Source organism: Equus asinus, chromosome 14 (genome assembly GCF_041296235.1).
Source record: "Equus asinus isolate D_3611 breed Donkey chromosome 14, EquAss-T2T_v2, whole genome shotgun sequence".
In the NCBI taxonomy this organism is placed as follows: domain Eukaryota; kingdom Metazoa; phylum Chordata; class Mammalia; order Perissodactyla; family Equidae; genus Equus; species Equus asinus.
This window is the reverse complement of record NC_091803.1, coordinates 46482059-46499583: the sequence shown is the minus strand read 5'-3', so window position 1 is coordinate 46499583 and position 17525 is coordinate 46482059. Positions and strand designations below refer to the sequence as shown.

At 51.4% G+C, this 17525-nt stretch overlaps 1 protein-coding gene across 1 annotated transcript in view; it reads right to left on the bottom strand.

Annotated features, from left to right (window-relative positions):
- TRAP1 (TNF receptor associated protein 1) overlaps positions 1 to 17525 on the bottom strand; it is a 54919-nt gene that overhangs the window by 4817 nt on the left and 32577 nt on the right. The window contains exons 5-16 of the mRNA XM_014833179.3: positions 16381 to 16452; positions 14714 to 14874; positions 13369 to 13478; positions 12536 to 12609; positions 11437 to 11592; positions 9857 to 9977; positions 9010 to 9079; positions 6383 to 6530; positions 4240 to 4425; positions 3613 to 3751; positions 2950 to 3035; positions 1765 to 1910 (exon numbers count right to left, since the gene is read on the bottom strand). Coding sequence (XP_014688665.3) covers positions 1765 to 1910; positions 2950 to 3035; positions 3613 to 3751; positions 4240 to 4425; positions 6383 to 6530; positions 9010 to 9079; positions 9857 to 9977; positions 11437 to 11592; positions 12536 to 12609; positions 13369 to 13478; positions 14714 to 14874; positions 16381 to 16452 — 1469 coding nt within the window. The remainder of the gene's footprint in view (positions 1 to 1764; positions 1911 to 2949; positions 3036 to 3612; positions 3752 to 4239; positions 4426 to 6382; positions 6531 to 9009; positions 9080 to 9856; positions 9978 to 11436; positions 11593 to 12535; positions 12610 to 13368; positions 13479 to 14713; positions 14875 to 16380; positions 16453 to 17525) is intronic.

The following is a 17525-nucleotide window of genomic DNA, read 5'->3' as shown; positions in this document are numbered from 1 at the left end:
CAAACTAATTAGAGATGGGCTAAAACCCAACTTTAGATGGGGCTAAAAGGTCAAAATTATAACACTTTTAGAAGGAAATAGAGGAGAATAAATTCATGACTCTGGTGAGAAAGATTTCTTAAATAAGACCCAGAAAAGCATCGAACAAAGATTTATACATTTGATTATATTAAAATTAAGAATTTCTCATCAAAAGGCATCTTAAAGCAGGTGAAAAGACAGAGTGAGAAGAGATATTTGCAACTAATAACTTTGTTAGTGCTGTCAAGTCGATTCCAACTCCTAGCGACCCTGTGGACGGCAGAGCGGAACCCCGCATGGTCTTTCTGTGCCTCCTCTCACCTTCTTGCACTATATCAGACAACGCTCTGCTGCTATTCACAGGGTTTTCACGGACAACTTTTTCAGAAGTGGGTGGCCAGGTCCTCCTGGTCTGTCTAGTCTGGAAGCTCCACTGAAACCTGTCCAGCATGGGTGACCCTGATGGTATTTGACATACTGGTGGCATAACTTTCAGCATCACAGCAACACGTAGCCACCACAGTGTGACAATCGACAGATGGGTGGTGTGGTTCCCTGACCAGGAAACAAACCCGGGCCGAGGAGGTGAGAGCACAATCTTAACCACTAGACAACCAATATAAAGAATTAAAAATCAATTTAAAAAAAGAGAGAGAGAGATCCCAACGGGAAAAAGAACAAAGTCTTTTTTTTTTTAAAGATTTTATTTTTCTTTTTTCTCCCCAAAGCCCCCCAGTACACAGTTGTGTATTTTTAGTTGTGGGTCCTTCTAGTTGTGGCATGTGGGATGCCGCCTCAGCATGGCCTGATGAGTGGTGCCATGTCCTCGCCCAGGATTCAAACCGGCAAAACCCTGGACCGCTGAAGCAGAGCACTTGAACTTAACCACTCGGCCACAGGGCCGGCTCCAAACAAAGTCTTAAAAGACATGTTGTGAGAAAGCCAAAGCCAAGCCGAAGCCCAAGGCCAGTACATGAGGGACCCGGGAGTTCTCATGCTCTGCCGGGGGAGCTGGCGCCTGCGTTCTGGAAGCAGTGGGCATTGCCTAGCCCAGCTGAGGATATGGCAGTTTCACACCTGGACACACACCTCAGAGAAACTCTCACATGGGCCAGACACGTGGAGAGGAACGTTCACAACAACCTGTTCCCCAGAGCCCCCAAACGGAAACTACCTGAATGTCCAACAAAGTAGGACAACTGTGCTGAGACAGATTCATACCATGAATATCACTCAGTTATGAACACAAGCGACAACTAGCCTCCACACGGACGGTCTGCCACACACTGAGGAAGAGAGACTTCAAAAAGAACACGCGCACAGGGATTCCACTCACAGAGAAGCTCAAAGACAGGCAAACTGACTTGTTGTTTAAGGATACAAATAGGTGAGAAAACCATAAAGCAAAGCAAGGAAACGATTATGACAAAAGTCAGACTGTGGTTCCCTGAGGAGGGGGCAGAATTCCAGAGGAGAGAGAAGGGGGAGTAGCTGGAGCCAGCCAGGCTCGGCTTTTTAAACTTTATACGCATGTAAACTGAATACAGTTTGATTACACAGGTGCTATCCTTACAGACATTCCTCAAACCGTACTTAACCTTTATGCACTGTTCCTATGTGTTGTAAATAAGGGAAGAACACACACTCACAATTTTAAAGGATTACCTGGCAGGCCAGAAACTTGCATGCTGTTCCATGGGCTTCGAGGGCCCTGGGGCTGAGGCCTGGGACCGGCAGCCTTACCTGGGGTTGATCTCCAGCGTGGGCTGCAGCAGCTGAGCGCGCTCCTCCTGGGTCTTGGCCAGCTGCTGCATGCGCAGGAAGTGTCGGGCGGCCCCCATCTCCAGCACAGTGATCATAGCAGGGTGGGTGTCCAGTCGAAGAGTCACCTAACAACCAAGCAAGGCCGGGGATCAGGGGTGAGGGAGGACGCCAGGGGTGAGAGGGGGCCCATGGGTGGGGGACCCTGGGTTGGTAGGGTCCTGACCAGGTATGAAGCTTCCCCAGATGACAAGGCTGAAGAACGCAGGTCTCCAGGGACATACCCTACGGACCTCCACCAGTGATGCCCGTCCCTCCCTCCCAATCATCCACTAACGAGAAGGGAGCCTGAACTGCTGCCCCACGTGCAGATCCTGCTGTCCTTCCTCTTCTAGCCCCCAAAGCCACCAGTTTGGCAATGTCCCAGTTACTATCCAAGGACTATCATGCCTGGTGTTATCTGCATCTCTCTCCTCCATGGCGGCTACTGCCAAGTCCCATAGCGACTGTCTAAGACCCTCTAGGACTCACCGTTCCACTTCCCCAGGCCCCACTCTGGCCCCGGCCTCCCTGCAGGTCTGTCTGCAGTCCCTTCCCTCAATCCTCTGCACTCCTCACCTTTTCTCTGGTGACTGTGTCTTCCTCTTGTAGCTCTGAGCTGGATCAGTTGGTTCCTAGCTCTCTGAAAACCCCCCCACTAAGAACCCAAGCTGGACTGTAAGCCCCCAAGACCTGGAGTAGAACCCTTGTGTCCTCAGCCACTGCTGCTCCTCTGGGGCCTGGACCAAGACAGCTCCGGGGCAGCCAGCTGGGGATCCCTTTCTCTCCTCCTACCTGCCCACCAGGCCCTCAGCTGCTCACCTTCCACTTTCTCGGTTCCCACCTGCTCTACGAAGTGGAAGAAATGGGCCAGTCGAGCCTGCCTGCCTGCCCTGCCTCAGCAACCCCCCTGGGCACACATGGCTACACACTTGTGTGTGTGCGCGTACATACGCACGAGCAGCAGTGACATCCCTGGTCTCCATCTCATATCATGGCTTCAACTGTGATATGCCGCTGGGAGAATGCCCACCAGGCAGGCAACTCAGGAGCCAGCAGGCTGGCCAGCTGTGTGGTCACCAAGGGCCACGGTGGTCAGGTGGTGGCCCATCTCCTGTAAGGCCTCACCTTCACGTTGGTGACACGCGACCCCAGTGCGTTTCTGATCCAGGCCATCAGGTCCTCCGTCTCCTTCTCTGATAGGCGGTCACCAGCTTCAGGAGAGCAGAAGGGAGTGAGCTCAGAGGCTTTTCTCCACAACTCTCACCCCACGGGCTCCCACTGCGGGCCTGAAATGAGGACGGCCCAACGCCACGTTCCAAGCAGGCTAGCTCCTCACCCGGCCGCCAGCGGCACAAAGACAGAAGCTACCAAAGATGCTTTTCATCCAAAATTAAGCAGACAAAATTGGACCTCAAAAAGGACACTTTTGGTTGTCTGAGGCCCATATAACTTTCTTAGGGCTTTAAAAAAACAACTTCTGATTCTCTTAGAAAGCTTGATCAATCTTAGGAAGCCAAGTTGGAAGGAGCATTGGAGAGACCGGATCTACACAGGGAAGCCTTTTCCATTAGTCATTAAGATGTTCCCAAAGCTGCCTTTCTCCAGGTTGGTGACCCCAGATACAAATGAGAAAAGAAAATCCCATATAAACCTATCGTTGCAGGAAGGAAGAGGCCCTGCGGCATATAGCGTCCTAGGCCTGCCCCAGCTTTGCTGGCACCCCCAGGCCACCACCCACATGCTGGCCCACGCCGGCACTGTGTCCAGGGATAAGGGAAGCAAGCAGACCTGGGGTCCCGTCCTCAAACTTCTCCTCCTTGTAGTGATCGACGACGATGTCTGTTTCCACAGAGATCAGCTTCTTCTTGTCAAACTCACGGAGGTGAAGCAAGGTCAGCTCATCAAACTGCTCGTAGCAGAAGAGCACCTGTGAGGGCCCAAGAACATTCCATCAGGCCTGGAGGAATCTCCGCCCATGACAGCAGAGAGGACATGGGACTGCGAACTGAGGGGTGAAGCTGAGGGCTGAGCCCTGCATCCTGCAAGAGCCACACTGGAGCTGCCAGGTCCTCCGAAGCCTTACTGAGAAGGTCGGTTTACCAAATGGTGCTGAGGGAGGCTCTGGGTACATTTGAGCGGGAGAAAGTGATTCTACTTGTAGAGAAATCCCCATGTCCCCTCCTGGAGAGACACACAAACTGGATGGCAGACTCAGGCCCCGACCCCTGTGCCCCTGGACACTGACTCACGCTGCTTGGCTTTCTGGGGTCCTGGGCACGTTAGGCCATTTTCCACTAAGCACAGAGACCCTCCTTCAGGTGCCCAGACCTCACTTTGTCCTCTGACCTGGCCCCATGGAAAGGACATGTGTAGGGAGGCCTGGTTGGGGCGGAGGCCACCCCGTGGCTCACCCACCTCTGTGTTTTTCTGCTTCATGGCCTCATAGTAGGGCGAGTGCTCAGCCAGGTGCCGGTTAGGGGCACACAGGTAGTAGATGTTGCGTGTGCCGGCCCGCATGCGGCTGGCATAGTCCTGGAGACTGGTCAGCTGCCCAGCAGGCAGTGCCGAGGACTCGTATCGCAGCAGCTTCGCAATATCCTCCTGAAGGCAGACAGAGGGCAGGGCATGGCTTGTCCCAGGTCCTCGCTCTGAAAGCCTCCCGTCAGCTGGGTGCAGACTGTGGGAGCCCAGGGCCATAGGAGGGGGGCTCCGGCTGGCCTTGCCCTGAGCTGGTGGAGCCCACCATCTCCTGCAGCCAAAGCAGTTCTCCCAGAAGCCTGGCTCAGGGATGGCTCTCTGGACTGGCCTGGCCCCTGGGGATTGTGGACTCTAGTGGTGTCCAGAAGGCCCCACATCAAAAGTTCAGGGGACCTCAGAGAACACCTTCCACCCCGGGTGGCCCAGGGCCTTGCGGGGAGGGGCTTTCCAGGCACGCCGTCACACTGTGTCCTAGGAGTGGCCAGACCCAGTCTGTGGCAGAGACCACTCCTGGATCCAGCATCCTCCCTCCATCCCTAGTCACAGACCCAGCCTCTTGGCAGGCACGTGGACATGGGTGTGAAGTGCGCATCTCCCAGCCCTCCTCACAGCTAGGGGACTAGTCCTGGCCAACGGGGTGCACGTTAAAGTCAGGTGTTCGACTTGGAGAATGGGCCCTTAAAGGAGGGGCATGCCCTTCTCTCTCCTGTCGGCTGAAATGCCACGTGACTGCTGGAGCTGCCTTCACTCCATGTGGGAGCTGTGTGGTAAGGAGAGAGGAGCAGCAACAAGCTGGGGGGCTGGGTCCCTGACACCACCAGCCTGGACGTCACCTGAGACACAAACTCCACCTCGTCTATGCCACTGATTCATCTCTGACAATCACAACACAGGTGAGCAGTGAGGACACGAGGAAGGGCCGGGGAGGGTACCCAGAGGGCTAGGTCCAAATGAAAGAGTGACGTGGTAGTGATGAAAGTTGGACAGAAGACGGACAAACAGAGGCAAAACAAGGATCTGGGGGCCCACCTGGCAAGGCACACTCTAGATTCAGACGCTAAGCTTGTGCTCGTGTACATGTTATGGATCGTCGTTAACAAACACAAATACACTGAGTTAATATTTATAAAGCACTTAGAAAAGGCCCCAGCATGGAGCGAATACCACCTAGTGCTGTTGACCAAAAACACGGTAACTGAGAATGAGTGGAGAGTTCACCCGGGCCACACGAGCACCCGCTGGAGTTTGTCTGCCAACCACAAGGAGGGAGGAGAGGCCAGGGAAGAGCCGACTGCAAGCCTCAGCACGCCTGGAGCCCCAGTCCCACTTTCCCCCACAGCCTGAAGAACAAGCCCCTGGGCACCCCAGACATTCAGTCACCCTCCTTCCTTGCTGCTGTTTTGGAGGAAAAGATGAAACCCGGGCCCTGGGAGGGACTGTTCAATGGGGACAGGAGCCTTTTGGGGTGATGAAAATGTTCTGGAACTAGATGGTGGTGGTTGCACAACTTGTGAATGTACCAAGTGCCACTGTACTGTTCACTTTAACAGGGTGAATTTTATGGTATGTGAATTATGTCACAATTTTAAAATGACCAAAAAATATGTATGGAATGATCATATGGTTATTAAGTAATTAACTGCGCAATTAACTGAACTCTGGGCACAGTGTTAAAGGATTTCCACCGATCGCAGACCACACACACTGTGCCTGCCCTTCCCTAACCTTGTGAACCAGGTACCTCACCCTGTCCCTTGCCTTCCGGGGTCTCTCGAGCCCCCTGAATCCCTGTGAGAGGAGAGAGTGCACGCCCACCTCCTTCCAGCCTCTGGGCTAGAGGACGGAGGGAGATGAAGGGTAAGGTAAGGACACTCCAGATGAGGTGCTGGACCTGCTGCGTCCACCAGCAGAGGTCCAGAGACCAAATGTTGCATTTACGATCCCCAGGCAGCAGGGGCTAGGGTGCCCGGCTGTGCCATCGTCTTGTGTTGAGAAGCTCAGGTTTCTGGCCTCCATCAGCTTCCTCCACAGCCTTAGGGCCAAGGCAGCACAGAGAAAGTCCTAGAAAACCAGACCCTACCTTGACCTCCTGCTCAGCAGTGGTCACGATGCCCTCCCTCATGAACAAGCCATAATCTTCAAAAAACTTCGCATACTTCTCAGCATCTCTTTTACTCTGGTCAATGAAGAATTTTATTAGCCTCTGCTGTAGAACGTCCCGGAGTTTCCTACAGAACAGAATTACATTTGTCATGAACAAGCCACTTTTATGAAATACCAATGGCCAGAAGGATATGAAAAACCGTTCAGCCCCACTAATAATCAGAGAAGGAAAACAACAACATACTATGTTGGCCAAACTGAAAAAGATGAAGCAGAGTGACCCTCGGCAAACATCAGTTAGGAGGGCACACGCCCCCTAGCAGCAGGAATGTGAACTGACACCCCCTTTGTGGAGGGTAACATAAATAGCCCAGCCTTGACTGTCCCAATTGCAGAGATTACACCTTAGGAAATATCTTAAGTCACCAAGATTTCACTGTAGCACATAAAATAGAAAACAATTACAAACAACCTCGGTGCTCAACAGAAGAGAAGAGGCTGAGATGAATGATGGAATACTACATGACCATTACAAATCACATTCTCTAAAGATCCTTAATGACATGAGAAACTGCCTATGTTGAAAGAAAAACCAAGAAATCTCAATATGCATAACTTACAGTGGACATACAGTATATCATATGCAAAGACTATATATACTACTTCCTGTATAATTTTTCATGATTAGGATCAACGCTGTACACGCAGTGTGTACACTAGAATTTGGTTTTATACTGAATATACTATATGCACGCTACAATGATACAAAATTGGGGTTTTGTGGATGAGCGTGTTTACTGCAGCACTGCATGAGAGCACAAAATTATGGGCAACTTTATTAGCGGGATTAAGGGTATTTTCAGTTCCTTAATATTTTGCCTTTCAAGAAAGTGAAATAACCACATATTCCCTCAATAATCCAGAATAGGGGAGCAATAATGTTTAACACTCATTTCAGTTTTTCCTCTTCCACTTCCGTCCTCAGTGACTCAGTCCTTCAGGCACAGGTGGAAGGGAACAGAGCACTGCCTGCACCTGTGGCGGGGGACTCAAGGCAGCCAGGACAAGACACAGAGGCCCAGGAGGAAGTCCATGCAGGGCCAGGGTGAGGGGCGCCTGGTGTGGCGCATCAGAACCCAAGGAGCCTAAAGGAGGGCATCTAGGCTGAGGGTAGTGGGCAGCCCAGTGTGTGGAGTCAGAGCCCGAGCAGATGACGGGGACACCCACGTTGGGAGGGCAGCAGCGATGGCAGACTGGTTGCATGGAGGGGGCTGATGAAAGGCAAACTTAGTAAAGAGAGTGAGAGGCGGATTTCCCACTGTCAAAGGAAGCAAACATGGAACGGGCAAGACTAGCATGTACTGGGGTGCCAGCTGGTACTGGAGGGACTGGAGGAACTCCAGAGCTCGTGAAACAAGAATGGATGCAGACACACACATCAACACACACACACTCACATCTCCCTTAGCTCTGTCTCCTAAGAGGGCCTGGGAGAAGTGACACCCCAACAGCAATGGCATCCCTGCTCCCAGATCTTGGCTCCTAAATACCACTCTCCACTCAAAGGAACCAAGGCTCCTTGGAGGAAGGAGTACTTCCAGGATTAAGAAAAGATGTAGGCAAAATACAAGGTGAGCCTGGAACACGTGGTTCCAGAAGTGAGGAAGTGCTGGAAGCATGACAGGGACACGCCCCCTGAGGGGGGGCCCACTGGCTAAATCAGGGACTGTCAGGGCATCAAAATAACGTCAGTAACATTATAACCCTCTGAATAAAACAGTTATTCATTCAAGAAATTGAGAAGTCAGTTCTTACAGATAAATTATAAATATTAAAAATATAAATATTCTAAGTAAATAAATGAATATATTCCAAGTTTGATGAAGAGCTGGCTGCAAAATACCACCCCACATATGAAGGATTAATTACAAAGAGAAAACATAACTTCAGACCAAGAAGGCCGGCAGACACCTCCTTAATCAAGTATCAATGTGAACATCACCAAAAACGGGACAACTCACGGTCAGGCCCCACCTGACGGGCTGCAGTCACTCTGTGCTATTCCCGCACCTAACCACACCGAGCGGAAGGCCACGCACTGAGCGCCGTTCTATAAAGTCACTGGGCTCAAGTCAATAGAAGCAGCCAAGTCATGAAAGTCAGGAACAGACGTGGGACTCGGCCAGCCTGAAGGAGGCTAAAGAGACATGACAACTAAAGGCACATGTGCCGCTGGACTGGACCCTCTTACTCCGAAGAACGTGATGGGACAAGTGGTGGGACGTGAATGGGTCTGAGAATTAGAAGGTGGCAGTGCTGCACCGTGTCAACTCCCCGATCCGGAAAGCTGTACTGGAGCCAGGGAGGAGAACATCCTTGTTCATTGGAAATACAGCCTAAGATGTTTGGAGAAGACGGGCCTCGGGAGGACAACATACTTCCAAAGGGGTCATGGGGGGAAAATGTACTTGGTATCGCGTCTCCACCTTCTCTATAAATTTATGATTCTTTTAGATTCTTTCTTTCCGCTCTTGGCTCCTTCCAGCCCTCCGGGGGCCTCATCTTCAGCAGGCGCCCACTCCCGCCCTTTCCTTGGCAGCTCACCTGATTAGAGCGCTCTCCTGGAGGAGCTCCCGGCTGAGGTTCAGGGGGATGTCCTCGCTGTCCACCACACCTTAGAGAGACACAGCCCATGAGAACCCCTGCAATCCTGCGGCCCTCCTCCTCCCCACCAGGCCTCCACATTCTTCCTTGAAGCCCGACATGAAATCAGACCACAGGTGGGTGAGAGGGAAGCAGAGATGGACAAAGGGAGGACACTTAGTGGGGCCACAGCCCCTGAGCTCCCTCCAAGTCCTGCTGGTGTCCTAGAATTTATGCAGACAGCCTAAGACATAACGACACGATTGGAAGAAAAGTAGGCAAGGCTGGCAAGCCTTTCCAGAAACAGTTTCTAAAATTTCAGCATCAGTTTAACATTCTGAAAACTATTTCCTGGATTTTATGTTCAAAATCATAAATAAGTATATCATGGATATTTTGCACCTTTGTGTGCTAAAAGGATACAAACAGTTAAATACTGAAATCTTTGTTAAACTATAACCTCACTCAAATTCAAGGCAATTCATGTATAAATCTTAAACTCAAGTAATAGCTTTAAAAATTAAAAAAACTCAATTTAAATGACCCTCCCATCCCCAAATCAACCAACACTCGTGTTTGGAGGCAGGAAACTTCCCAGAAGTCTCTGAGCTGCTTCCTTCAGCTGCTCTGTGAGTACATCCTGCTCACCCAGCCAGCAACTGTGGCTGCTCACCCTGACCCCACACTCATTAAAGATGAGCTCATACTAATGCAGCAGGCACGCCAAGCTGCAGGCAGGGGGCCAATCACAGTCCCAGGACTACAGGGCTTCAGCCCACACGGTTGAGCACAGGCGTCGGCACTATACCTCGAATAAAGCGCAGCCATTTGGGCAGGACATCAGTGGCCTTGGTCTGGATGAGGACTTTTCGGCTGTACAGTGCGACACTAGAGCCCAGTTCCCGGCTCACATCAAACATGGATGGTTTCTGGGGACGAGGAAAGAGGAATGTCAGGTGGCAATGGAGAAAGCCACATCAGCTGCAAAGAGGCAGAACCTGCAAGATCCTAGGGCAGCTCTGACAGCGACTCTGAGAAACACCCTTCCCAAGGCCAGCCCTGGACTTGGAGGTGTGGGCTGGTTGTGCGGTGACCCAGAGGAGAGAGAGGCCAGAGGAGACCATGCCTGTTTGTGCAGAAACCAAAGCCCAGAGAGGACCCCCACACAGCACCTCTGTGGGGACATAGAGAAAGGGGCCTTCTCTGGGCAGCTGCCACCCTCCCCAATCAGCAATCCTGGAAGATATGAAAAAGTAAGTTCTGATGTCCCCAGGAATAGAGCCAAACCTGCTAGGAGTCAGGGGTCAGCAAACTACAGCCCAGAGACCAAATCCAGCTGACTGCCTGTTTTATGCAGTCTAGAATGGCGTTTCCATTTTTAAATGAGTGAGGGGAAAAAAAGCAAAAGAATATTTCATGATAGGTGAAAAATATGTGAAATCCAATTCCAGTGTCCATACAATTTCCTGGAACGCAGCCACACTCATCAGGTTAGGTGCCATGCATGGCGCAGACACACTACAACAGTGGAGTTCCACGGTTGTGCACGGCCCGCTGAGCCCTAACTGGTTGCTAACTGGCCTTTCACAGAATTGTCCGCCAATCTCTGCTCTAAACCAGTGCTTTGCAAACAGCAGTTTGCACACATCACGTGGGGCTCGTTAAGACGTAGACTCTGATTCCGGAGGTCCTGCGGGGGTGCCGAGATTCTGCATTCCTAACAAGTCCCCAAAGACGCTGGTGCTGCTGGTCTGAGGAGCACTCAGCAGGGAGGGTCCCGAACAGCTCTTTCCAAAATGGATATTAATAGATGTGGGGTGGTAAAAGGGCTCCAGTCAAATAAAGCCAGGCAAGGCTGGCCTCAACTCCTGAGCAGGTTTCTCTGTTGTGGGATGTGGCAGAGCCTTCACCGTGATCCTGGGAGCCAGGAAGTTTGAGGGGACAGCAGCAGTTTGGAGGGCGCACCCACTCATCTGAGCACCGCAGAACCGTGTTCCCCCGTACAGCTCGGGAATGCACTGCCTGGAGACAGAGGAAGCCTGGCGGGCTGCTCGGGGGCCCTCCCGCAGGCACCCTCAACCAGCACCCTGGTCCACAAAAGCCCAGGCCCACATGGTCAAACGTCTCTGTTCTACCCCAAAAAATGGCGTGTAAAACACTCTCTCACTTTAAAACTCTGTGTTCACCCATCCAGAGGCACAGGATTTTTCTTTTTCTCTGATGCTGTCAAGTTAATTTTTGTGATCTATTTGTGCTGAACTGTCACTGTTCAGGGCAAGTGCTACTGGTGCCGGAAAATGCTGCCACCCTGGGGAAGCCCCTGGGAGCAGTGGACAAGCCACCTGCAGCCAACACGCAGAGGGCCCAGTGGCCTGCACCAGGGCTCACCGTTTCCGGCACGTAGAAGATGCTGCGGATGTTGAGAGGTGCGTCTGTCCTGTAGTGCAGGGTGTAGCGGGGCTTGTCATGGGCCTGAGCGATGTAGCGGTAGAATTCCTCCTGCTGCCACTCGCCCACATCCTTGGGCTCCATCATCCAGATGGCCTGGAAACGGAGATTAACAGGGGATACTGCGTTTGAGACTCGTCTTCCTAATAAGTGTGCGAAGCCCAGCTGTGGAGCTCACGGCACCTGGGTGCTCGTGACTGCTCTCAGGACAACCCGAGGACCACCCTCCCGCGACAGCAAGGCAGTGGGCTCAAGTGCAAGCCCCTCCCTGCATCTTCAGTCCCATCCACTTCAGCGCTGGGAGGTTGGGGGCGGGGGGTCCCAGAATGGAGGAATGGGGCCCCCCACCGAAGAGAGAGACACCAAAAGCTCTGGGAACAAGTGCCCCCTCCCTGGTACAATGTGTCAGGAAGGGCCAACCAGGAGGCAGGATTCAGATGTGCCTGTAAGAGATTGTGAACACTAGCCACCAACTGGTGAATGAATAAAGACACACGATCTAGCCACATGATGAAGTATTAGCATAAAAAGGAATGAGCACTGACACATGCTACAACATGGATGAACCTCGAAAACATTATAAGAAGCCAGATACAAAAGGCCACATGGTGTATAATTCCATTTATATGAAATGTCTAGAATAGGCAAATCCACAGAGACAAAAGTAGACAAGGGGTTGCCAGGGACCGAGGGGAGGGGTTTGGGGAGTGACTGCTAAGAGGTGCAGGGATTTTTTTGGAATGACGAAAATGTTCTAGAACTGACTGTGGTGATGGCTGCCTGACTCTGTGAATACACTAAGGACCTGCACTGTGTACTGTAAAGGGGTGAACTATATGGTATGTGAGTTACACCTGGGGCATGTGGATGGGCTGCAGAGGGTGGACCCAGCCTGCACCCATGGATACTGCCTCTCCACAAACACCTTGTGCTGGAATCTTGACAGCATCACCCAGTCCGACCTCTGCCTGTCCAGCCCCAAAACGTACCAACTGCTCTCCACAGCTGCCCAAGCCCTTCAGGCAGCTGAGGGTCTCACCTGCAAAGTATTAAGGCGCCTTCCGTTAAGGTACAAGGGGAAGCTGACAAAGTTACTGTACTTTGTCACCACATCTGGAAGAGATAAAAGAAAAACAACAACGAATATAGGAAGCTTCTGGAGATGAGAGCTCTGGAAGTTGTGGCAGGGGTGACACAGCATGCTGGGGAGGGCTGGTCAGTGCCATGCCCATGTCACAGGTGGGAAGCCACGGCACAGCAGGGACACCGGCCTGCCTGGCACAAGTGAGCAGAACTTATACCAGGACCAGATGTCTCGAGGCCCAGGCCACTGTGAGACCACGAACCTTCTTAGTGGCACAAACATGGTTTTATGAGCTAACAGTGGGCCCTGGAAAGCACTCAGATAAGCATTTAGTAAGACTGGGACAGAGAAAACCACCACACAGATGTGCCCGCTCTGGGTCTTGGTGAAGCCTGGGCTCAGGCTGGCCAGGTGGGTGAGCCAGCAACATCTCATGACACAGGCAGGACGAGGAAAGGACTGTGCACAAGCACCAAGTGCACTGAAGACAAGGCACTGCTCCAAGCAGGAGGAAGAGAGGCCACAGCCTGACTACGCCAGCCACCAGGAAGCCTCGCCTCACCTCTCGGTGCCACACACAGAGCCAGCAGGGATTCTGTCCTAGGTGGGCCTGGGCAGCCAACCCCGGGAAGCCCACCCGACTCCACTCCATTCTACCCTGCCGTCCTGGAGCTGCTCAGCACCCCTTGCTCTGCCCCTGCATCCTCCACATGCTCCCACCCAGACAGCAGGAGGTGCTTCGCTGATCCGGTGCCACCACACAGAAGACCCCAGAGGCTCCCACTCACCTCGAACCCGGGCCTCGCTGGCGAACTCTCTGCTGTCTGACTTGAGGTGGATGATGATTTTGGTCCCAGTTCTAACGCCCGAGGCTTCAGTGATTTCAAACATCCCAGAACTAAGATGCAGGGGGGAAAAAAAGCCAGTGCCACACATCACTGCTGCCAAACCCCACGCGGCAGGTGCAGTCACTCTTCCTTGGGATTTTCATAAGCAGAGCCCAAACCAACACGGAGAGTGGGAAGCCAGAGTGCCACCATTTCTGAACCCAGCCAAACCCCCAGGCCACCAAATTTCCATCAGAGACAGTGGCTGCTGTGATAGGGTTGGGGCTCTCCCGCTTCCTTAACACGTCCCCTCCCCCTCACAAACACAACCTCTCAGTCTTTGTGTTTCCCTGAAGCAGGCCCAGTGCTGCACCAGACACTGGGAGGAAACAGGCAAGAGGCACGGAGTCCGGCCCTCACTCCCGTGTTAACTCTGTACATTTCTGAACCTCTGGCAGAGGCCAAGCGCCTCCTTACAAGAGCAGAGACACCACTTCAGAAGTACAAGAGGAGGGGATGCACCCCCAACAGGGGAGTGTTGGTACCTTGGCCCACGTTTACTCCAAGCACTGCTTTCATGGAGTCAGAGAAACCTTAGTTTTGACGGAGGGAGAGAGCTGTGATCTGGCCGGGCCTCCTCAACCCATGAGCTGCTAGAACCGCAGTGGCAGACAGGAGACTTGTTGGGAAAGCGGGATTCAGAGCTGAAGCTTTGGGGCCTACCGAAGTTAGTTCTTAAATTTGGCTAAGGTACCATTCTCCTCAAATATAGTCTCAGGATTTTCCTGGAACATCTACCTGACCACCCTGTGAGACACTGCCTGCGGAACACACTAGAACAAACCAAGCTTCTCTGAGAGGGAACTCCTCGGCCAGCTGGCAGGGGAAGTGGGGGCAGAAACTCCAGGGCCTGGAGGACTCAGGAATGAGCTCCACAGAACAAAGTCCAGGGAGACCACGCTGTGCAAGGGGGCACCCGGGAAACAGATGGTCCTAAAGCCGAACCACCGACAAAAGAGCCCCACCTGGGGGGGTCCACGCTTCAGAGCACAAATACTGGAGCCCAATGAAAGGGGCGCCAGAGAGACAGCACAGGCCATCGGGAGCAGAAAGACTGGCTCCCCAAAGTGTGAGGTTCAGGCTGCGCAGGCTTCGTGCAGAAAGCCCAGCAGGGTCCGTCGGCATTGTGAGGAGGCTAGCTTTCCAAACCAAGTGGTAATGCTCCAGCTGAATCCCACCCTGCACATCACATGACACCTGGCTGCAGTGGTCCCCAGGCATGGGGACACTCCCTGCTCTCACTTACCCATCTGAAAGCCACTGGTAACCACGGCTGTCTGCGCCTGCAGAGCGGGAATAGACCTCGACTCTGTCAGCCACCATGAAAGCTGAGTAGAAACCCACTCCAAACTGACCGATGATCTTGCTGCTGGCCTCAGCCTGATTCTGCAGCGCATCCAGAAAGGCCTGTGGTGGCGAAGGAGAGAGGGTATCCCCATCCCCAGAGAGAACTGACATTTGTGACTCCCCATGTTCGTTCCTCCAGGACGAGCTAAGATCTCATTTAATCCTCAAGACAACCACACTAAGTACTTTTTCACTGATTTTACACACAGAGAACTAATGCACAGAGCGGTGAAGTAACTTGTCCGAAGACCCCGAGCTGGGCAGCAATGGGGCTGGGTCTATATTTGACTCAGAGCCCATAAGCCTGCCCGTCACACCCCCGGGGCGTGGGGACATGGCAGCCTGAGTGAGTTCACGCACCTGCCCTGCAGGAAGGAGCGGAGCGACAGCTTCCTGGCTGTGGTGGCCCCTAAAGTCCAGCAGGTGAAGGGAGGAGACTCCTAAACGTGTCTCCTAGATTCTAAGCTTCATGGGAAACCAGGACATACCAAGTACATGCTTTTGTAGAGTATCACAAGGCACTTAATTATTATAACTCGTGATCAAAGTTCCTAAGATTAAAAATGAAGTAAAATGCACACATTCATTGCTATGAACGCTGTGCAACAAACGTTCTGCAACGATGGAAATGCTCCGGATGGTCCAATACCACAGCTGCTGACCACATTTGGCTATTTGGCACTCGAACTGTGGCTAGTGCAACCAAGGAACTAACTTTAAAATTTAATTAACTTAAACTCAAACAGCCACATGTAGCTAGTGGCTACTGTATGACACAGCACAGACTTTCCTGGATATAAATACAACCAAAAGTGTATCATGGGGAAAAAAATAACAGTTATGGTAAAGAAGATTTTTAAAAGTAGAAATTTCTATGAATCACTTTGGACCAACAACTAGACTATTTTCAAGCACTTGGTGTAAAGTGCCATTTTAGGCACCACTCAGGCCCAAAAAAACAACCAAACAAAAGCATTTGGTCACCAAGCAGGGGCAAAGGCAGCGGAGAGCCACTGGCATTTGTCTTGGGCTGGCACAGACGCTGCTGGAGGAGGACACCTGATGACCAGTGCTTGCCTCCCCTCCGTAGGTTTCAGGTCACACGAACAACCAACCAGCCTGCAGACATCACAGGCCAAGCTTATTCTTGTGAACTGAGAGGAAGAAGGACGTTCATCTCTGACGACCCTCTCTGCCTCAAACCTATGCAGCTCAAGGAATTGCTGCAAAATGACTTGGAGAAAAGTGTCAGGAGGCAGCAGGGCATATTTCCAGACTCAGACTGATGGGTTTTGAACCTCGGGTAGCCAATTTCTAGCTATGGGCAAGGTACTCATTTCAGCCTTTCATCCATAAAATAAGACAAACTACCTCAGAGGTCCCTGTAACAATCTAATGAAATCACTTCATAGAGCCTTCCCACTGTGCCAACACAGAGCTTGCACCTGAGAACATTCCTACTGAACGCAGCTGGCGTCCAGAGCACGCTGGGACCTACTCTCTCCAGCCAGAGCCACCTTTCAAGGAGAGAGCCTCACACCTGAGGGGGCGCTATGGAGGGCTTACCTTTGACCCTGACCTGGCGATTGTTCCCAGGTTGGACACCAACTCTTCTTGTGTCATCCCGATGCCAGTGTCCTGAGGAGAGAGACACGCTAAGCACCAAAGCACCAGCACCTGGGGAGCTGGGATGACAGCCCCAGGGAGCAAGTGGCATCAATTACACTTGCCAGGCAGGGCCCACACGGTCATCAGAAAAGACTAATTCTAGTCCCATCAGCCAGGCCTCACTAGAGGACAGACATATAGATTGAAGAGGCAAAACAGAGTCCAGAAATAGAGCGGCACAGATAGTGTCACTTGATTTCTGACAAAGGTTCCAAGAGAATTCAGTGGGGAAAAGAAAAACAAATGTGCTGAAATGACTGGAGAGCCACACGCAAAAAACAAATCTCAACCCTTACCTTATACCAGACACAAAAGTGCACCACACACCTAAATGTAAGAGCTAAGACTGAAAACTTCTAGAAGAAAATATAGGAGAAAATCTTTATGACTTTGGAATAGGCAGAAATTTTTAGATAGGTCACAAACAGCACGAAGCATAAAAGAAAAAAGTGATAAACTGGACCTCATTAAAATTAAACACTTCTGCTTTTCAAAAGCCACCACTAAGAAAATAAAAAGGCAAGGCATAGACTGGGAGAAAATATTTACAAAACGTACATCTGATATAGGTCTCATATATAGAATATATAAACAATTCTTACAACTCAGTAAGACAATAAATAGACAATAAAAAGACAATAAAAATACAAACAATAAAAGACAAACAACCTGATTAAAAATGAGCAAAAACTCTGAATAGACATTTCACAAAAAAGATATATAAATGGCAAAAAAAAAACCACACATGAAAAGATGCTCAATGCCATTAATCATTAGGGAAATGCAAATTAAAACCACAAGATACACTGCTCACCCACTACAACGGCTGAAATATGGCTGCAATAAAAAGGACTGACAATAACAAGTGTTGACGAGGACGTGCAGCAACTGGAATGCTCAGATGCTGCTAAGAGGAACGCAAAATGGGACGCCCACTTTGGAAAAGTTTGGCAGTTTCTTATAATCAGCCACTCGCCTTACGACCCAGCAAGCCCACTCCCAGATATTTACCCAAGAGAAACAAAAACACAGGTCCACACACA